This window comes from Rutilus rutilus, assembly GCF_951802725.1.
Source record: "Rutilus rutilus genome assembly, chromosome: 25".
In the NCBI taxonomy this organism is placed as follows: Eukaryota; Metazoa; Chordata; class Actinopteri; order Cypriniformes; family Leuciscidae; genus Rutilus; species Rutilus rutilus.
In genome coordinates, this window is record NC_140229.1 from 6497063 (window position 1) to 6520006 (window position 22944).

General features: G+C 38.8%; 1 protein-coding gene across 2 annotated transcripts; it reads left to right on the plus strand.

The window, feature by feature from the left end:
- Positions 1-4139: 4139 nt before the first annotated feature.
- Positions 4140-22902, plus strand: rab11fip1b (RAB11 family interacting protein 1 (class I) b). Of its 2 annotated transcripts, XM_084399734.1 has the most exons (6): positions 4140-4671; positions 14075-14502; positions 15280-16855; positions 18985-20373; positions 21762-21873; positions 22033-22902. In XM_084399734.1, exons 1-6 carry the CDS (start codon positions 4322-4324, stop codon positions 22237-22239), a joined length of 4062 nt encoding a protein of 1353 aa, XP_084255860.1. In that variant the 5' UTR covers positions 4140-4321; the 3' UTR covers positions 22240-22902. The 2 variants fall into 2 exon arrangements, with proteins under 2 accessions (XP_084255860.1, XP_084255861.1); XM_084399735.1 differs by lacking the exon at positions 18985-20373.
- The last annotated feature ends 42 nt before the right edge of the window (positions 22903-22944 follow it).

Genomic DNA, 22944 nt, shown 5'->3' on the forward strand with positions numbered 1-22944 from the left:
TAATTCAGGTCCTTTGCATGCATTCTGCAGGCAATCACATCATTACCGCATGGCACAAGCTGATTGGCTCTGCTGATCCTGCAGCCAATGAGATTGCTTGCTCAACAACATTTAAATAGTCTGGTTCAGTGTTTGCTGTAAGCTAGTCCTGCTATCAGAGTTCCTCTGAAACCCGCCACCTCCCCCAGCTCCACCTGCCTAGATCTGCTACAGGATTAATGTGTCTATTTAGTATTTGTGCAGCAGCAGCAAATCTTACATGATCACAGCAGTGGGTCTGTGTGTCTGTTAGCAGCAGGAAATGTATACTTGCTCTGCAGCAGCAGCAAAAATCTATCATCTTGTAATACATTAAAACTGCCATAATAACAATAACATGCTATAACTATTCAGAGCGTTGTCATGAGTGATTCATCTCAATTCTAGAACATAAAAGAACATTAGGATGTCTTGTTGAACTCATGATCTCTGACTCTTGTCTCAGAGTGAGCTTTAATTATCCAGTATGGATACCCGAAGAGCTCAGGAGAATCAGGACGCAAGTTCAACCTCAGCGACTCAGACAGTCCAACACTTTCAGAATACTACAGGAAGGACTAGAACGTGAGTATTTCATTTCACTCTTATCATATGATTCATTCTTGCATTAAAACCTCTCAAAGCCATCTGGAGCGATCCAGCGCAATCAAAAGTTCCGCACTTGTGAGAGATGTGGCTACGTCATTGTGTGAGAACCCTAAAACAGAGGACATATTATGCTTTTTTACATTTTCTACTTTTTTTTAGTGTGTAATGTTGCTGTTTGAGCATGAAAAGGGTCTGCAAAAGCACAAAGTCACACCAAAGGGAGTTATTCTCTATCAGTGCGCACTGATTCTGAACTCCCTGAAACTCCTCGATTGTAGTCTTCAGTTTTCTTCCAGGAATGGACATGTCACAATATCCCTCATTTAAATAATTCCTGCACAAAACATACGCAAAAAAAGGAGTGAGGCCTGGTTGAGTTGCGTTATAAATGTGTTGAAACTCTTGGTTATGGCTGTAACATTCTGAAACAAATTCAAAACGGCTGACCAATAACAACACACTGGTCCAGCCGACCAATCTGCACTTTTCAGAAGGAGGGGCTTCATAGAGACCGGAACTAAACAGAGCGTTACTGACAGACTGGGAAGAGAGGTGCTGCAACAATATAAAATAGTAAAAAAAAAATGCTTTTTGAACATTCAAGCATGAAAATTCTATTCTATTCTACTATTCTAGTTAACCCCCAAATCAAAATCAAGACTCTAAAAAAAAGGCATAATATGGCCTCTTTAAAATAAGCTTATATTTTTTCCATCCTGCGAGTGAATGGATGTTCTTGTCTCAACAAGAAGGAAAAGTTGAGAAATATATTTTTTTATTAGACATTTTGTCTAATTTTAAGCATCCTGCACCCTTCAGTATGTTTATTTGTATGTTTTAATATTTTAAGCAGTGTTATTTTAGTATCATTGAGATGTTATTATAGTTTTTATTTACAATTTGAGTCAGTTTAAAATTTTTATATTTGCCATTTCATTTTTATTTTAAAGTTTTTTAAAAATGTATTTTATAATTTTAATTCATTTTTATCAGTTTTCATTTTCATTTTAGTAAACTTTTTTTTTTTTTTTTAGCTATTAGCATTTAGCATTTTAGCTATTATAACCCTGGTTTTTAGCAAGTGGATGTTTTTTATGATGCTCATCAAAATACAGTTGCTCCAAAACTTTTATAATAGTGGCAAATATGTAATCTAAAGTTCACCTAAAATTAAAATTCTGTCTTAATCTACTCTACAGAACAATGAAAGTGGATGATAACCATGGCTATCAAGCACCAAAAACGAATGAACATAAACATGTCCTGAAATCTTCAAGTCCCCTGTGTGAAAATTAAGCTGTGGTCTTAAGATGTGGTGTTTTTAATATTCTACAAGACAAAACATGCAAATTCAAGTCAACAGAGTATTTTCAGTGAACCAAAGACAGTTTTAAAAACACGGTTTATGACGTCACAAACCACCTGGTAACCAATCAGATCAACGTGTGATCGTCAACGAGTGAATCTCTGAGCTGGTGTGAGTGAGTGGAGACGGAGCTCATTTGCATATTCATAAAACCGCGTATACTAAATGAGACAAGGAGTTACATTCAAGCTATTTAAATATTTCATTTTGGTGATCAAAGATGAATTTTAAGGGATAAAATTATCCCTACAGATGGACTTTAAACCATACATTAGCTTTGTGTTTTTCATTGTATGAGTCTTCTTTTGGGTTCCACATTATAAAGAAAGTTTCAAAAATCCACGAGTAAATGATGACCATTCAGATTTTTGGCTGGATTTTTCCTTTATTGCATTGGTTCTTAGTCCTCTCTAGAGGGCAGTATTTTCTCATGATTCACTATCATAGTAATTCAATACATGCAGTCCGTGACTGAATGATAAAATTATGCTTTCAATTAGTCTCTGGCATCTTTGTGGAAGAGATGACATAACATAGAAAAAAAAAAAAAAAGAGTGTGACATTTCATAGATGATTTTTTTATATTATGAATGTATTTTTGCTTGCTGTAGCAAACAGCCTGCAGTCTGACCTCAGTTTATTATGCAAAAGAATCCAATGATAAAGAGTTAGACGGCCGTGCCCTGTTGACTTCCACTCCCCATGTAGAACTATGAAGGCCTTGAACGACAGGTTTCAGGGACAATACAAGCGCGCATTATCCCCACGAAGGAACTGGTGTTTATCCTCCTCGTGTTTATTAACCCTGAATGACAATGAAGGTTCATCAGTAATGTATGATGGTGACTTTGTGTCAATACCTGCATGTGTTTTGTAGAACAACAACAGATTAATATACAATTATAAATTATGAAACAAGTAAAGTCACATATAGCGCTTTATACAATTCAGATTGCTTCAAAAGCAGTTTCACAGTAATAAACAGGAAAATACATGTTGTAAAGTTCGTCACAACTTTAATTTCAGCTGTAAAGCAGCTGTACGGTATACAGTGGTATAACTCCCACAAACAATTCTTTGTTTTGGTTGAATCTATCTCTATATTAGGTCATTATAAAACTTTATTTGAAGCAATCAGGGTGGAAGTGTTTGTTTTAGTATCTTAAATGGCTTATCTCTGTTGGTTTGCTCTATATATCAGAGTGCGGTGTTCTTTGCAGAAAAGTCTTTCTTTTAAGTTTTAAGTCTCTTTTGCAATAAGATCAGAATAGATCCTGTTCATTTGTGTTCCTATTTTCATGAACAATGAGAACTGGTCACTGCCAGCATGACAATTTAGTATAATTGTTGCTTTGTGACACTGTGCAGTTCTCCAATGTCTAAATTTAGAGGATTTAATTATACATCTCTATAGTCATAGAAGTGTCATAATTGAAAGAAGTTGAAAGTTATTTTAAGCTACAAAATACAAAAGTAGCTGGGTACTCGTGTGTGCAATGAAACAAGTTGTTGCTTGTTGCTAAAAACAAGTTGCAAGAAGCATTAGTCATGGTTTAATTTAGGCATTGTCATGTAAATAAAATCTTAGAGATTAGTCCATAAACCTTCCTTAGAAATCAAAATGATAGTGTGTATATATATATATATATATATATATATATATATAGAGAGAGAGAGAGAGAGAGAGAGAGAGAGAGAGAGAGAGAGAGAGAGAGAGAGAGAGAGAGAGAGAGAGAGAGAGAGAGAGAGAGAGAGAGAGAGAGAGAGAGAGAGAAGAAGCACAAAAATTAAGCCTTTTTCAGAGAGTTTCCAGCTTATCCAGTTTCCAAATATCAAAACAAACAATACAAATTCAATACATTTCAAATGTTAGGGGGAGGTATAAAAAGTATTATAGGAATACTTTAAAGAATGTAGCCTACATGTTTGTAAAATTCGAATAGCTTTTTGTTTCTTCGAGGGCAATATTGATTCAGTATAATGCGCCTTCACTTCATTTTTAAATGCACATTTATGAATGTGAAATTTACACTATCAAAATAAAAAAAATTAATAAAATAAGTGCGGGGTAGATTGTTTCCAGCTCTGCCCAATGAAACAATTATTCGTTGCGTCACAACAGGCCACGCCCACACGCAGTTGCTCCACATGAACAGGCGTGTGGGCGTGGCCTCAGAGTGACGCTCACTTGTTGCTTCACAGGATAAGTGAAACTTTTCCAGCGAAACATTAACAAACCTTTGACACAACTTCTCTTCTGGGCAGGACGGCTCGCGCGTCCTTGTTGCTTTTTCAGGTCCAACGTAAACTGGTTAGGTTTTCACAGAAATGTCTCTGGCAGAGCAAAGCCAGCAGTGGTATCCCACCAGCGTCCAGGTAACGGTGCTCCAGGCGCGGGGGTTGCGGATCAAAGGGAAGAATGGCACCAACGACGCGTACGCCATCATGCAGGTGGCCAAGGATAAGTTCTCCACCACGGTGGCCGAAAAGAGCGTCGCGCCGGTGTGGAAAGAGGAGGCCGCGTTCGACCTGCCGCTCTTTCACCCCAGTAACGCGGAGCGCTGCACCCTACAGGTGTGTGTGATGCACCGGGCTCTGATGGGACCCGATAAAACACTCGGTCAGGCGACCGTCAACCTCCTGGAGCTCCAGGACGATAAATCCCGTAATAAACCAGAGTGAGTGAACGTGACATTACATGTATTCTGAAGACTTGTGCATTCTTGAGTTCTGTTGCGTCACACTGAAACATTTTATATATATATAAATGCCTATGAAATGCCATAATAATAATATGAAATGCCTTAGTTTGTCAGAAGGATATCAGATATCCTCTGCCAAATGTGTGTGTGTGTGTGTGTGTATATATATATATATATATATATATATATATATATATATATATATATATATATATATATATATATATACATACACACACACACACACACACACACACACACACACACACACACACACACACACACACACACACACACACACACACACACCACACATTTGGCAGAGGATATCTGATATCCTTCTGACAAACTAAGGCATTTCTCAAGTGCATGTAACTTTTCTCTGCTTCTTATTAGTGTTTGAATGGTATTTCACAAGCATACTTCTGTGCTGAAGGATGCCATCAAATCTTCCTCATATGGAAATAATGAGCTGAGCTTGGCGTTCTCTCATGCACTTGGTCATGGTACACTAGACCGAAGGAAACAGGATTTTTCCCCCCTCAGCCAGAACCGTCACAGACCTCCATATTTTCTTTTAAGGATCAGAAAATCCTAAATGAACGCTAATCGAATGTGGAAACTCAAAATAAGATCAAACCGATAATAACTTGTTGGATAGAAATTCCTATTTTGGGTTTATTTGTTCAGAATTTCAGTTTAACCAGTCCAGTGGGATAATATGTGATTCTTGTTTGACCTTATTAGGATTGTTTGATGGAAATTCCACTGGTGTTCCATTGGAATGTTTGTTAAAGGTCTGGTGAAACCAACAAAAGATCTGGTGATCGTTCCATCTCGCTGTAATCCAGAGCCACACGGTGTACGCTATGCACAGACTTCATGAATAAATTAGTTTAGCTCTAGACATCATTGTAACATAAGTCACGGCAAACCAGCAAAGGTCAGAACTGAAATGTAAAAAGTGGCACACAAATCCGTCACAGTGTTCTGACGTTCTGGATTTAAAGAGCTTGTTTTCTTCTCCTGCTCCCTGAATGACTTTCATTGTTTGCTTGTAAATGCATAAAGCTTTTGAGTACACCTCGTCTGGTCATTTTCATTACGAGAACTTATTCAGTCTCATGCTCAAAGGCAGCCAGCGCACGTCTGGCCTTCTGCCGAATAATTGTTTTTCTCTATAAGTTCATCTCACTGTTGAGTCAGAATGAAAGCTGTTTTCTAATGAACTGGCTTCTATGCCGTCAGGTTCTTTAGAGTCTGACTGAGACGTTTCCTGTTGTGATGTGATAGAGTTTATTATGCTAAGTAAGTGATATCTAGTCCTGTTCCAGCGTGGGCTGCTGTTTTCCTCAGGTCAGAGGAACCGGAAACGCAGTCAGGTGTCTCGAAGTAAGCGGACTCGTATGATACTGGACCTCTGTGTTTCTTGTGAACTGATCTGCCGTTCTTATGGTGATTTAAAGGATTAGATTGCCAATCTTGTGGCTGACTGACATCAACAGGGTGTTATTGCTGGAAAATCTAATTTGAATATTCAAGATTCAATGCTGTTGAGCTCAATTTGCGGCAGTGTCGATTACCACAAAATTAATCGACCCTTCCTTTTCTTAAAAAAACAAAAAACAAAAAAAAATGAAGGTTGAATGGGGCCAATTTTTGGAGGACCTAAAAGTAAAAATTTGAATCTTTAATACATTTGTATTTTTTTTTTTTTAAATCTGCTGTTTATTTTTTCCAAATGTAAGTTTAACCTAAATTATTTTTAAGATTTTTTTTTTTTTTTTTTGTGATAATCAACATTATGCTACATCATTTAAGCATAACTTGTATTGAAACCAGTATATTGTTTAATTTCCAAGAAGCTGAGTCATTCTTTCTGCCAAAACTTTAATTAATTCCTGTACTTCTCATTGCTGTCAATTTCACTGATACCAGTATTTTCTTATCTACTGTTCTTAACTAGTTCCTGGTTTTTCTTTTATCATAACATTAGAAAATAAATGTCATTACTTATACTTTTTTTTTATTACATTTTTTTGGCATTAGTTAACATTTATTAATTTTGGTATTAAGGCTAACAGAGTCAGTTACACTGCCGTTCAAATGTCAGATGAGATGATTATTATTATTATTATTTTTTTGTTTTTTTATTTTTAAAGAAATGAATGATTTTATCCAGCAAGAATGCATTAAATTGATCAAAATTGACAGTAAAGACATTGAAGTTATAAAAGATTTCTATATCAAATAAATGCTGTTCTTTTGAATATTTATAACAATAATAAATGTTTCTTGAGCAGCAAATCAGCATTTTACTTCTGAAGAATCATGTGACTGAATGGCGTAATGATGCTGAAAATTCAGCTTTGCATCACAAGAATAAATTACATTTGAAAATATTTTAATATTAGAAAATGGTTATTTTAAATAGTAATATTTCACAATATTGCTGTTTCACTGTTTTTCTGATCAAATACATGCAGCGTTTAGCATAAGAGCCTTCTTTCAAAACGTTAAAATACCTTACCAACCCTAAACTTTTAAACATCGGTGTATGTGTTTTAACACCCAATCAGAACCTTGGTGTGTAACTCACACCCCTTCTGTGCACATTCAAGCTTGCACTCAGATTCCCCTCTTATATTGTGCAGGTATTTAAATAAAACCGTAGTTTGGAGAAGGTCAAATATCTAACATCCCTTTTTGTGGTTTCTGATTGTCCTGTTTGTGCCCCAGTTCTCTCTCAGGCTTTGACACATGTTGCCTGATGAACTCCAGTTCTGTTAGCGTGGCATAAAGTCAAGGCTTGTCAACTGCTTCAGACTTCAAAGTCAAGAAAGCACTTAGTTTTCTCTCTGTTATACATATAGAGGATGCTTCAGAGGATATGCCTAAAATATGCTAATACAGAAGCTCCCGAAAGGCATCAGCCGTTTCTTTCTGCGTGACCTTATCCATTGAGACTTTGACACAGTAACTCTTTCCTGATTCCAGGCAGAATGGGAGCACGTCTTCTCCGACTGCTAACAGAGTTTTCGTTGTTGGCGGTCTGTTGTCGTCTTGTCTCCTTTGAACATTACAGGTTCTGTCAAAACCACTATCGTCAAATACGATTGACAGTTAGCATACAGTTAGGATTGGCGGTATAGCTCTGTTCTGGGTGAGAACTCCCTGCAGCCTAGCATGGATAAGAGCAGGAGAGCAGCGATAACCCCCCTTAGGGTAAACAGAACAGAACCAACATGAATGTATTGCAGATTTCCTTAATTCAAGATTTTTAAGGAACACAGCGACTTTTTGGGACTTAAGCTTATTCACCGTATCCCCCAGAGTTAGATAAGTCCATACATACCCTTCTCATCTCCGTGCGTGCCGTAACGCCTTCTGAGAATATAGTTCTCAGTATGTATACGGTTAGACGATGGCTATGTCTCATGTGACCTTGTTATTTGTACATGCTGTGACTATACAAATCACAACATATAAATCGGAAAATGTTGCCGTTATTTTGTCACTTATTGGGAGCAGTATGCTAGCTGGAGCCATTTACCTCCAGTCTTTTTGCTTAGCTAGGCTAGCGGTGGGTGTGTCAGACAGAGTTACGGTACGCACGAAGATGAGAAGGGTATCTATGGACTTAACTAACTCTGGGGGATACGGTGAATAAGCTAAAGTCGGCATGTTCCTTTAAAGGGACATTGTGTAGGATTTTCTCCCGTCTAGCGGTGAAATTGTATTTTGCATTCAAACAAATAGTGCTCTCCAGCGCCTCGCTTTTTCAAATGCGTGTTGCAACTACGGTAGCCGTTATGTACCAAAAAGCTATGAGAGGATGTCTTATAATAGCACTTCATCGAGTTTTCCTTCGGGTGAACTGGTTTGTTATTTCAAACAAACTGCAACTCGACACAACGAACAAACGAATGTTACAGTTTTGAACAAACAAAACTTACAACCTTGTTTTTAGGGCCTTCTCTACTTTACACAATAGCTGTTATTCGTCAAAGAGCCTGTTTAACTTTTAACTATAAATGTTCTACTGTCTATATAATAAAGTACACAACCAAGCAATGAAAAAAGCTTGTAATTAAGACCGTAACATTGACTTACCTGTCGAGAAGAAAGCAGGCAACTTTTCAGCGTCTCTTTTGAAAACTTTCTCCTGCATTAGCTATCCCGACATTAACCCGTTTTTTTGTAATCTCCGGTCATGTTTCCTTTTACGGTCTATGTTGGACTTTTTCAACGACGAGTCCTCCATTATAAATAACCGTGCAGTGCAGCCTTTTAAACTTGCCGGGGTAGTGACAAGCGTCTCTCACTGCTCTGCTCCTCCGCTTCTGCTGGTTTCAGTCACGTGACGCTGGCTCTGAACGAAAACACGTTGTGGAAACGCGTTGACCTAGTACTTTTTGTCCCTCTCTGCTATTATAGTTTTTCAAGATGGCGGAACTACAAGAAGTACAGAGTCCGATAATTAGCAGAGGTATTTGTACACCATTGAGGACATATTTATGAATAAAAATATTGATTTTAGATAATAAAATACCTAAAAAGCTACACATTGTCCCTTTAAAGTACAACATAATTCGAGAATCTATTCTGATTCAAGGGGAATCAGAATGCCAAATCCTGACTGACGACGAGAGGAGGAGCTGGGGAGAGAGGAGGAGCTGGGGAGGGAGGAGGGTAATTCGCTCCTGAGAAACGCGATAGCAGCTGATAATACTGAAGGAGCTTATATACAGTGACAGGCGTCGTATTCCTATAGGTAGACGTGGATCAGCTGAGAGTCAGCTGATTGCGCACTTGACTAACGTGACCTGCCAGAACTAACGCTACACTTGATTTTTGCATTAAGTTGAATTTAATGTCTTTTACCTCAGCAGAAATAATTCAAGATTATGAAGCATGTTGCCGTCCAAGGCCGCTTCCACCAGTCTGCTATGGATAGGCTTACCAGAGTCAAATATCACATTGCTTTAGTAGGAAATACTTCTTAACAAACTTTTAGTCATAATGGTGTCGACTTGTACTGTTACCGGGTGCAGGAAATTCAAATAGTAAACCTTTAGCGGGAGTGAGTTACTTGCGGTTTCCAGTGAAGGATCCAGAGCGTTGTAGGCCGTGACTAAAGGCTGCGAAGAGTCGTAAATATGGAGAGAATTCTGCCATGGAAAATCAGAAAATCACTGTTTGTAGTCAACATTTCAAACTGGTGTGTTTTGCTTCATCTGGCAGACTTTTTCTGACGAATAAATTTCTCGGCCCAAGTAACATGGAGAACGAGTAAACATTGTTCATTTACATGCACTAGCAACATTGTTTATTTTCAACCCAGTTTGTATTATTACTAGTGCTGCACGATTAATCATATCGCAATCGCGATGTCAAGCCTACGCGATTATATGACGCAAAATGCTGCGATTTTTATATTAAATAAACAAATTAGCGCAGCATCTGTTCATTTTTGGCATCCTTTGGCTAGTGTTACATGATCCCCCTCTTATTCATGCAAATGCTTTTAAACCATTCATGCGCGATAAGACAAAAAGTACGCGCTGCTTGTGAAGGTCCTGACTGTGACACAGAAAGACTCGCGCTAATATCGTGCGTGCGCACAAAACAGCATGCCAGAAGAATACAGCTCTCTTTCGAGCTTGAACGAACAATAACACACACAATTATGCCAAAATGTCTTTTTGTCGAGTATCTTCATAACATAAGAGTAGTCTTATGATGAACGTGAAGAGTTGTGACTCGTGAGAGCGAACAGCGGCTAGTCTTAAAGGGACCGTACACAGTAGCCATATCTGTCGATAAAGTTAATCAAAGAACAAAGGGAACAGAGAAAAACACTCACTGCTCTTGACTAAAGAACTTTTTTCTTTAGGCAGATTATCACTAATCTGTGTGTGCATTTATTTTCCTTGAGAACCAAGCAATTTTTGTCTCATGAAACCATTTGTTTATTATATCGCAATCGCAATATTGACCTCAATTATCGCAATATGACATTTTCCCCAAATCGTGCAGCCCTAATTGTTACACAAAATTACTGGTTTGGTAATATCACATGACAAAATATGTCTGAGCAACATAGATAGTTTGTTGAATATCAACAACTAAGTGAAGCAAGGTCCCTGCGCTGCTGTGTGTGATAAAACAGTCCTGTCAGCCAGCGGTCTTATCAGCGCACTGGCACATACAGGAAGTCAAGCTGTTGAGAGACACACTGGAACAATGAGACATCCAGTGCTGATTCATCTGATGCTGCGAGTGCTTCCTGTCAGGGCACAGCTGTTATTGAGGATCTTTCAGTGCAGAACATGAGTTTATCAAGAACTTTACTTATTTAGCTTTTTTTATTATCTTACCTGACACTTTCCATAAGGAGGGTACAAAATAGTCACTTCAACAAATGGTCAATGAACCATCGGTCATATAAACAATTATATGAGCATGTTTTAATGTGTTAAATTAGTGTTATAATAATTGTTTTACAACTTTATTACCACATGTTGGTTTGACAAGTGTACATTTCACATAAATTAATAAAAAAATAAATAATATTTTGATCCCTTTGTCCTCTGCTGTATGGTTGAGCTTGACCATGTAAAATGTGAGAATACAGAATGATTATTTAGCTGTCTAAATTTTATGTACAAAAAAACGTTTTCATGTTAGGTTAATTCTTGACTAGATAATAGCTTATCTAAAAGGTCTCACAAAAAAAAAAAAAAAAAAAAAACCCTCTCAAACAAGACAACACCCTGTTGTAACTTCCCTTCTGTGAAGAGAGCTATAATGCAACTTGTGCAGTTGACCGCGGTCTGAATGACATCACAGTTTGCATCAGTGCATTTCTATGGGTGTGAGATGTTGTCCTAACATGTCGTGTCAAATGAGCACCTCCCAGATGTGCAAAGCCGTTTCTCTTGTCATTGTGTAATTAGTTGGTTTGAACATGTATTGTTTAAAGGCATAATTGTGATTTTTCTTATGGTTCAGTCTCTCCAGGACTTGATTCAGCAACTTTCTGCTTACCAGCCCTTTAACCACTTCTTTTTAATGCCTTGAAATTCCTGTTTTACACCATGATTTCAGTTATTCAGGCTCTTAGTTTTATGTCTAGTAAAGCCAAAACTCTGCCATATCAAATATTAGATTATTTCCATGTAGTAAACATCAAAACATCCATGCTGTGATTCAGAAATGTAGTCAAGCGACATTAAAAGCCTGGTGATAAAATCTTTATTGCAATATTGCTTTGTTGTCAGAACAAAATTAACCAACATTGTGATGATTTGAATGATTTTACATGCTTTTTAAATGTTTTAGTTAATATATAGGTAAATATTGCTGTTTAGATATATTATGTTACATAAAAATCATTCAAATCCACAAATCCGTGTTGAAAACAAGACTTGAGTATTTTATCAAACTAAATTGGTGCACTTCTTGTTTTACTTCTGCTTGGCAACAACAATCTATATTTTGATTATGATCTCTCTGATACCCCCCCCCCCCCCCCCCCCCCCCCCCCCCCCCCCCCCCCCAGCTTTTTGAGCCATCTCAGAGCAAATATATAAATATCATGGCCAAAATGGAGTTGTTTTTAGCAATATTGTCTGTTCCTACTAGCCAGCATGTTATTCTCTGACGTAGATGTGCTGTGTAATGGTGCTAAATGTTGTTGAGGCGTAGGAGAGCGGCAGAGATCATTTACTAATAATCCCAGGGTTAGATGCTATATTTAGCTTCAGAGTCATCACAGTATTATTATTCATCAGATAGACACAGAGTATTTAAACACACGCCCAACATGTTGTTTTCTCCACAGCATTATCACTGCATTACTCACTGTGTCCAGTGCATGTTCTGTCGTCATGAACACAAACCCCTGGTTTCACACACTAAAATGAGCTGTTAACTGAAAAATATCTTCAAATATGTCAGCCATTGTTTTGTGTCAAGATGCACACCGGTAATGTTTTTTTTTTCTTTCTAAGGCACGATTAAAAAGCTACTTAAATGTCTAATCCTGGCTTAATCTAAGCCTTGTCTGTGAAACAAGACCTTAAAGTAGCAGCTGCTGTTTAAGTGGCTTGTTGAGACGCATAAAGACTCTATTCAGTAGTAATCATCACCAGTTCTCCATTTTTTTCCCCCCCTGGACCTCTTAGAAGAAAACAGGACAATTATCCAAGCATTTCATTGCCAAACCCTGAATTTTAGCCTATATAAAGCTTTTTCCTATTTTGTCTAAAATGCACTTTCATTTGAGACAATTATCCCTCTATGCAGTAGACTTTAAGTCATTGTCCTCCGCTAGTGTCCTTGTGTTACGATAAGACAGTCACTTGGTCATTGAACTGTAATGTGGCATTCTGGTTTATTGGCGTTGAGGAATGTCAACAATCACGTGAATCTATTTACACAGACTTGGGGATTTATTTTATCGCCAAACCTTGTGCCAGGCACTGTCTGTCATATTTTATATGGGGTTTTCCTGCAATGATTAAAGTTGTTTAAAGAAACTTGTTTGGCTCTTATAAGGTTTTAGTGAACTGCCTTTTTTTTCTTCTTTTTTTCGTAAATTCCTCATCTGACCCTAATATGCCAAAGTGTGTTTTCTGCCCTGAGTGTCAGTAATGTGTCATTCACAGAGCTTTCTCTAAATTGCTTTTCTAAGCCACCCACTCAATTCTCACAGCCATACGGCACTGCTTTTCCATAAAATGAGGTTTGTGTGCCGTTACAGCAACCTTGTCCTCATCTTATTCCTCTGTTTTTCATGGATCTAAGTTTATTGTTTCTTACAGTCATGTTAGCTCAGTAGCTCAGTCATTAATTTCCTACAACATGCTATGTCTCTTATTGTTGCTCAGAAACAGCTTGCTCAAGGCTGTACATTGTTTTTTGGGCATTTTAGATTGATGGACCTATTTTATTGATGCCCAAAAGGAAAATGCAGGGTTTTAAATTCAAACTGTCCAATGCAGTCGATTTTGTTTGTTTTGGACCCTGAAATCATTCTCCGCCATTGTCCTTGAGTTATAACAAGTCAGTGTCTAGGTCATTGAACCATAATATGCCACTCTGGTTTAGTCGCTGAGGAATGTCAACAATCACATACAAGTATTTACTTGGACTTTGGAATCCCATAGCTTTAAGTGCACAATAACCTTGTCATTTTTGCAATTCTGACCAGTTTTGCAAAGTGTAACTACATGATACAACACAATCTTATTCTAAAATCTCATATTTTATCTCAATCTTGCCTCTGGCTTTCTTTTTTCTTTGAAGACAGGGGTTCTCTGGGAAATGAAAAATGCTTGAAACTAAACATCCTGTGCTGTTTTGTTTCCAACAGATGGTTTAAATTGATGGGCAAGACGGGGAAAGCTGACAAAGACCGGGGTGAGGTGCTCCTAGATATTCAGTTCATGAGGAACAACATGACAGCCAGCATGTACGACCTCTCCGGGCAGGACAAGTCACGCTCACGTCTTGGCAAGCTTAAGGATAAGCTTAAAGGGAAAAAGAAAGATGGGATGTCAGATTCTGCGTCCGCCATTGTCCCTTCATCTGGACAGGTACTGACTGACAGCGAGGGTGAGGAAGAACCTGACGTCACACCTGGAGCCAAAAAGAAGAATAAACTGAAGTCTCTCTTTGCACCCAAGCCGGGTTTGCATCGTAACATGTCCCAGTCCATGTCCACGCTCGCCACCCTGCCTGAAAAAGACTCGGCCATCAGTCTGAGCAGATCGTCTGGCCTAAATGTAGAGTCTCCTGAAGGTATCACCACACAATGCATTGCTGCAATATTAATATATCTGCTACCATATTGTTCTTGTAGGTTAATACAGTTTAATGGTAGCAATGCCATTAAATCATGAACTGATTAATATATGCTCTTGTATCTGCCAAATGTAAATATTGATATCATCCATTATTAATTATACTGGTTTAGTCTGATTTAGCTGAAGTTGGAATCAAATCATATTTATTTATTCTAAAATTAAAACTATAAAGTACTTCCCCATGACATAAGGAATCAAGTCATATTCATTTCAAATTCTGACCTATATTAATAGAGATGCACCAGTCGACCGGCCATACATTTTGTTTTATTTTGGCCGATCTCTATTCTGGACTTGCGCACAAACTGCATTGCAATCATTTACCAAAATCTCATTTGTGTGGAAATAATTAGAAGTTTGTAAACAGGACGTTAGCACAGGACAGAGACAGGACACGCTGAAGACTGATGCGAAGAAGAGAGCAGACGTGCCAGCAGAGCAAATACTGTACCAAGCACAAACAAGAAGAAAAATATTAAATTTTAATTGATTGCATTTTCTTTTCCTCTTACCTCCGCATTAAATAGTGTTTACAAGTGTTACCTAAAGAAACTGCTGCTGTTCCATAAGCGCCACCTACTGTCAGAGAGTGAATTTGCATTTTCATTCAGTCCGTCTGCTGTTTTTGTTTTGTGCAGGTGTCTGCCAAAATCTTTAAATTAGTGAGAAGTTTCAGTGGTGTTATATTATTGATCTCTTTTTATCTTCAAAGGCAAAAAGACATTTAAATTTCTGAAGCACAAGCGGACTGGAAGCTCCGACAGCAAGGTTTCCCAAGGTACCGGCAATGTGTGCATCAATGGCAGTCACGTCTACACGAAAGAGCAAGAGAACAGAGCTGGTTCCACCTTCAGCCTGAACAGCTCAGGCCATGGGTCCATGGAGGACCTGCGCAGAGGTCATGACCAGAAGACCTCAGTGGACTCTCTTAAAACCTCTGACCTGCAAACTCAAGAAAATTCAGTGGAAGAGAAAGCAAGAGGAAAACAAGAGGAACAGAGGAAACAGGAAGCGAAAGTCAGGGAAAGACTAGAGGAGGAAAGGAGACAGGCTGAAAAGGAAGAGGAGAAATGGATTGAGAGAGAACAGGAAAAAAAGAGATTAGAGGAGGAGAGGAAATGGTTGGAAAGAGAGGAAGAGAAGAGGAAGCTAGAGAAACAGGTAGAGGAGAGGAAAAGGATTGAGAGAGAGGAAGAGAGAAAGAGGATAGAGAGGGAAGAGGAGCGGAAACGGATGGATAGAGAGGAAGAGAAGAGGAAGCTAGAGAAACAGGAAGAGGAGAGAAAAAGGATTGAAAGGGAGGAAGAGAGAAAGAGGATAGAGAGGGAAGAGGAGCGGAAACGGATGGTGAAGGAGGAAGAGAAGAGGAAGCTAGAGAAACAGGAAGAGGAGAGAAAAAAGATTGAGAGAGAGGAAGAGAGAAAGAGGATAGAGAGGGAAGAGGAGCAGAAACGGATGGAGAAGGAGGAAGAGAAGAGGAAGCTAGAGAAAAAGGAAGTGGAAAGAAGAAGGATTGAGAAAGAGGAGACAGAAAGGAAAAGGATTGAGCAGGATGAAATGATCAGAATAAAGAAGGAACAGGAAAGAATTAGACAGGAAGAGGAAAAAAGAGGGGTTGAGGAGGAGAGGATCAAAGAGGAGAAAAGGAAGAGAATGGAGGAAGAGGAAAAGGCAAGGAAGGAAGAAGATAAACGGAGAAAAATGGAGGAAGAGGAGAGAACAAGACTTGAGAATGAAAAGCTGCGAAAAAAAGGAGAGACGGGAAAGATTGAGATGGAAAGACGCGCTGAAGAGGAGGAAAGACGACGGAAGGAAAAAGAAAAGGTGGAAGCAGAGGAAAAGAGGAAAAGGGAAGAGGAGAGAAGAATGACTGAGGAGAAAGAAACGAAAGAGCAAGAAAGGTTACGGCTGGAAAAAGAGAAGGTGGAGTTTGAGAAAAAGAAAATGGAAGAAAGGATGAGAGAGGAGCAGGTGAGAAAAATGGCTGAGGAAGAGGAGAAGAGGAAGCTGAAAGAGAAAGCAGACCAGGAGAGAATCAGGCAAGAGAAAGAAGAAATGGAGAGACAGAGGAAGGAGAAAGAACAGCGGCCCGAGGTGAAACCCAGGAGTGCTCGACTGAATACAAGTAAAGCACCTGACAAGATCAACTCAGACTTCACCCCATCCACCAATCCCTTTGAAGACCTTCTCTCAGTAGACGAGAGCTCCACCAATCCCTTCGAGCAAGCCACCGTTCCTCAACCTGAAGCCCTCAGTCGCTCAACCAAAGTGTCTGCGGTCAAGCCAAGGTCAGTTTGTTACCTGAAATCACAGAAGCTTCTGTATTTAAACTACACCCTTTGGCATTATTCATGAAACATGAACAGATTTTTCATGTAAATACTTAGAATGTTTTTTATTGATTTATTATGATTTACACAGAATATCTGCTTGTGTTACATGAATCAGGCCCTAAAACACAACATGACAACTTAATTTTTCTGTCCTCAGTGAAAGCAAAATGCTGTGGGAAGTGTTAAAATCAGCCAATCAGAACACTTTTTTTTGTTTAATATGCAACTACTGTATGTGGGGTAGATTTTGGACAAATGGGATTTTGCATAAACCGTTCTAAAATATAAATGAGCAAACTACTAAATTTTAAAAATTGTATTTAGCTTTAAGAATGTATTTAGCTTGTCAAGTCACATTTTATTTATATAGCGCTTTTTACAATACAGATTGTTTCAAAGCAGCTTTACAGAGATGGCAGGAAAATAATGCAAAAAAGTTTGTTTCCAGAAGAGAATAACGTCACAGTCCAACTTAAGTTCAGTGATGTTTCATTTTTGTTTTAAAAAAGTTCATTTATATATAAACCGTGATGTCATCGTCCAGCTCAGTTCAGTTCTTGTATAATAGTGTTAATGCAGGCAGATCAATATTGTTGAATATTAAATTAAATGTTAAATTTAATGTCCCCATCCCTCCAAGCTTGTTTACCAATCAGAACCAAAAGGAAGCACTCCTTTTTCATGAAGTTTGTGGCTTGACAGACATCCGGCAGACTCTAACAACTCAACGTCTTTGGAGCATACTGACAGTCCATGTTCTTCATAACTCATTCATGTATCATTTCACAGAGCTGTTTCAAATCATTCTCCAAACTTCTCCTTTTTACCAATTCTGCTGGAAGGCAAATCCATGACCTGTGATCACAGCTTTAATATTAAAGGCATGGAAGTGTCTCTCAGTGTTTCTGTGGTATGCTTAGACTCGATTTCAGTGTGGTAGGGTCCATAACACCACGCTGCCATGATTAACACCGTCCTCTAAGAGCTTTTGGCACCATTATGAAATATGCATACTCTGTGTGTGTGTGTGTGTTGTTGTGTGTGTGTGTGTGTGTGTGTGTGTGTGTGTGTGTGTGTGTGTGTGTGTGTGTGTGTGTGTGTGTGTGTGTGTGTGTGTGTGTGTGTGTGTGTGTGTGTGTGTGTGTGTGTGTGTGTGTGTGTGTGTGTGTGTGTGTGTGTGTGTGTGTGTGTGTGTGTGTGTGTGTGTGTGTGTGTGTGTGTGTGTGTGTGTGTGTGTGTGTGTGTGTGTGTGTGTGTGTGTGTGTTGTTGTGAGCGTGTCTGTTCGTGTCCTAAAAACGTCTGGCATGAGAAGCAGTTGTTTTGAAACTTTTTCAAGGACTCCCAAGTATAATATAGACATGTACAACTTCTGTTAGTCTTTCTCTATCATATTTTCTGAAGATGATTGCCATACGGACTAAGTTGAATAACCCTTAACCAAATGAAATACAAAAACCTGAATAAACGAAATCTTTCTTACTGTCGTATCTGTTTATCTATTTATTTTCTGCTGAGATGCATTAATGCTGACAGATATTTATAAGGTCTCTAACCCTCATTGTGTTAACTCTTGTGTGGTACTTAATTGAGGTCTAACCCAGAGGACACTGGAGAAATCTGTTTCCCTGGAAAACAGCTGATCAAGCAGTTCCTTTTCTCTGACTCATGTGTTTAGACTTGAGGGCTTCATAATGGTTCTGGAATGTGTAGGAGACTGGAAGTAGACAACACGATTTGTGGGTGGCTTTTTAAATCTAAACCAGTTATCTCTAGCAGTTAAAGAAAGAACGTTCTGTCCTCAAATTTTCCTTCTGAATTTGTCTCAAATGTAATAAGTGTCCATAGACTTATGCCAAATAAGTTTAGAATGACATGAGAGTGAGTAAAGTATGGCATAATTTTAATCCTGTTTTTTAATGAAAGTAAATAGGGTTAGTTTTAATGTGTTTAATGCTTTCAGTGGTTTTGATCTATTGAGGGCTATTGAGCAAAGCTAAGTAGCTTTATCTTGCAACGTATTTAGACTTTTAGCAGGTGTGTTTGATCGAGTTTAATCTTCCCTCTCATTATCCTGCTCCTTCAGTTCTTCTGTTTCTGGAAACTTCTTTTCACAAGCATCTGTGCCAAACACCAACCCATTCTTAGATGATTCTGATGTTATTAGCGGAAACACAGAGAGCGTTGTCCGGCTCAGAAACATCACAGAAAGATCAGAGAAGAAACGACGTGCCCCGGTGCCTCCCCAGAACAAGGCGCAGATGGAAAAACCAGACATCCCTCCAAGAGCACCAGCAATTCCTCAAGCCACACAAAGTTTTCAATCTAGAGCATCTGAGGAAGGTGGAGACTCTGATTCCTGCAGTTTACGACTTGACAAACGTCCCGCACCTTTACTACCAGATGTCTCAAAGAACAGGCAAGAAATGCAAAACGAACATGCAGACCAATCTATGACGACTCTTCATATTGGAGAATGGAGAACTACTAGATTCCAGGAAAAAGACCAGATGAACCAAGGGCGCCCAGTCTCGCAGGATGAGTCAAGGACTTTTGACGCAGACAATTTTAGGAACACCAGTTTATCACCTCTTAGCCAGTTTATCAGCCAGAGTCTTCCCAGTAACAGACAAGAAACCAACCCTTTTATATCTACCGAGGTCAAAGTATATAAACACAACAAGGGTCCAGCTCCAAAGCCTTTATTACAGTCAACAACAAGCAAGAATTCTGCATCTGAACCTGAACCTGAACCCGAACCCAACAACCTAGCCATTCGTAACTTCTATTTGACTGAACATGCTGTATCCCTTGATGAAGACCGAGCTACCTCAAACTCTTGCATTGATCAACTAGATGAGTCTTCAAACCAGTTTACTGGAAAGCTTGTATCTGAAGAGCCTTCCACCAAACCTGAGTCTGTGCACTCTGATGACCTTTCCTCGAGAGAAAGTAGACAAGAGGATTTGCCAGCAAAGTGTAAACTAGACTTTCTTGAAAGAGACATTTCTTTAAGGTCTGAACCAATCCTTGGAACAGTCCTTTGCCATATCGAAAATGTCCTGCCTGATATTGGTGTTTCCAAAAAGAGTCGGGCCCCTTTGCCTCCTGCCAAGTCAGCAGCAACTGGCAACCAGAACTCAAGCCAGCAACCAGAAGCTGTACTGAAGTCAACCAGTCAACCCACCAGACCAGATCAAGACAAGTCATTAACTATTAATAGTAGCATGTCAACCTCATGTTTTACCCAATCCCATGGAAACCCTTCTCTAATCTTGAATCAAGCTCTCAAGAAAAATGAAGCGCAAACTAAGACTGAACATTCTCCTCTGAGAGTGGAAGCAGGCCAAGGGTCAGGGCACCGGTCTCTGCCACAGGCCATAGTTTCACCGATTGATGTTAAGTCCATCACTGTGCAGAATAACGGAAGTGAACATGAGAGAACAGGTGATACTGCTGCCTTCAAACTCTGCAGGTGAGGCCTCTCGTAGAACTTTTAGAGACCTTTAGAAGTAGTTGCAGATGTCGACGGTAGGTTCCTGTTAGCCATTAGTTAAAATTCAAAGTTCTTGAGAATTGAAAAGTTTTAAGTAATGTTCGACACAGAATTACTCTCAAGAGAATTTTTTTTGTTGTTGTCATTTTCAATTACTCAATTTCAATGGAGAGCAGACAGTAGTATTAGAATGATCTTGGCTCATGAATATTTTGTGAGATGATGCACACCTAGTTTCTGGAGGGCCACTGTACTGCATAGTATAGCTCTAACCTGCCACAACACACTGGCATGGACTGTGTTTCCCAAAAGCATAAGTAGATCGTAGAAACCATTGGCACTAGTGGTCTATGATCTACTCGTTTTTAGGTAATGCAACCCTAGAAGTTTCTAACAATATTGGAGACCTTGATTATCTTGTCCATGTGTGTTTATTTGAGCTTGGAGCTAAAATCTGCAGGAAGTTGGCCCTCCTGAAGCAGGATCTAGTACCCCTGTCTTGCCCGAATTGTTGCTTACTGCTTGTGTGTTTGATAACCAACAGAACCCTTTGCTTGGTGTTTAAGTTGTCATTTGATGTGGCCAACTGTGTTTGTTCTTTAGACAAGTAACATCAAAAACTCTTATAATTGGCTCTTATAATGTTTATGTAATTTCCCAAAAAGTAGCGAGGTTATTATAAGTTATTTATTATGGTGTCTGTTGAAGACAACAACAAAAGTTCATGTAACTTATTGCCTGACTGCAAGATGTGCATATTGGTCTACATCAGATCACACTCTGGACCCTAGATTACTCATTGTTGGGACTTCCATGTGATGTTCCACATCGCTAGTCTTTCTTAAAAACACAATGGTATGAACTTCTTCAGGTCTTTTCAGAGTCTCTGGTGAAATGGATGGGGTGTTTAATTTCCCAGTGAGAACCTTCTCATTTTACATTAACTCTAAAATGGTTATCCAATCATTGAAAACCACAGATATGAACACTTTCATCTTTGGAAATAAAGGCTTCAATTTTCAGTTGTACATTTAGAGCAATGTTTCCCAAACCTGCTCGTGGAGGCACACGTCTCCCTTATCTGACCCATATATTTCTGGTCTAGAAGTCTACTAACGAGCTGATGAGTTGATTAAGGTGTGATTGATTAGGAAGAGTTGGAAAATGTGTAGTGTTTGTGTGCCTCCAGGAACAGGGTGGGGGAACACTGCATTAAAGCCAACAAATTCAGGGCTCAATGTATTTGTTCTTTTAAAAAAATAAAAAATAATTATCTTCTTGCAGAGTCCTCCGATTGACTGCTTTGTATTCCACCCCTATAATCTTAGATCTGCCTGTAAGACTTACAGCTCTCCTTCTCTTGTCAGGCCACATGCAGTAAAACCCTTGAGCACCACTGACAATCATCCAGACCTCAGAGAGACCCAAGACAATTCCAGATCTGCTACAATTCCAGATGACATGCAAGTCAAGATGAAGGTAGTGTAAGCTTTTTTTTCCTTTTTGTTTCTCATCTACTATTGTGCAACCGTTTACCATGCATTGAACAGAAATTTGATATGGTGTTTAAGATGTTGTTCCTCTCACTTGACTTTTTTTTTTTAAAGATTATATTTCTGTGTTCCAACTATCTTTTAGGTCCCAGAGGCTAAAGGGACAGGGCCGTACTCCCAGTTAACCAACGAAGAACTCATAAACTTGTTGGAAAAGCAGAAGGTGCAGCTCTCACAAAAGGACTCTAAGATAGGGGAATTGGAGCAGTATATAGACAATCTTCTAGTCCGTGTCATGGAGGAGAACCCCGGCATCTTAATGTCCTTGACCTCGATGAAGAAATCCGTTTGAGGGACAGTATTTTTGTAGTAGAGGGTTTTGTATCTAATGTGCACTATCACAAATATGGGATGAACAACAATACAAGGTTGTGGGCAAATCACAGAGGCCTTTCATTAAACCACACTACTGAGCTGAAGATCAGGTTGATGTATACCTGATTTGACATCTCACACTAAATGGTGACAACATGAATGTTTATTATTTGGCTTGCCGCAGATCCACCTAACCATGTAACTGATAACATATGATTTATTTCAAGGTTTATCCCCAAAGGTTTTTACTGTCCACTTTTGCCATTTGAATTGCTAATATTCTTTGATTGGTTTTCTGTTTTCATGTTATCTATTAAATGTTTTGGTCAAAGCATTCAATGGAAGTGATCCCCACATTTTCACTAAGTAAACAAAATTGCGCTAGCCTATATATCATTCTTTATGCAAAATATTTTATATTGTGTATGAAGCTATATAATGTTTTGTAGACAGAGCACTGTATTGATACATATTGAAGCACTTTAAAAGAATCAGGTCATCTGTAAATAATGAAATATGTGATCATTTGAATGTTATGCCTTTTGTCAGGTAACTTTACAGCATTATTATTCTCTTATTCTCAGAATGTATTATTCTGCTTTTGAAATAAAGAATGTCACAGGTGTGGCCTGCCTCACAACATTGTCTATGTTCATTTTTAAGAAGGCAGGTTAAGCTTTTA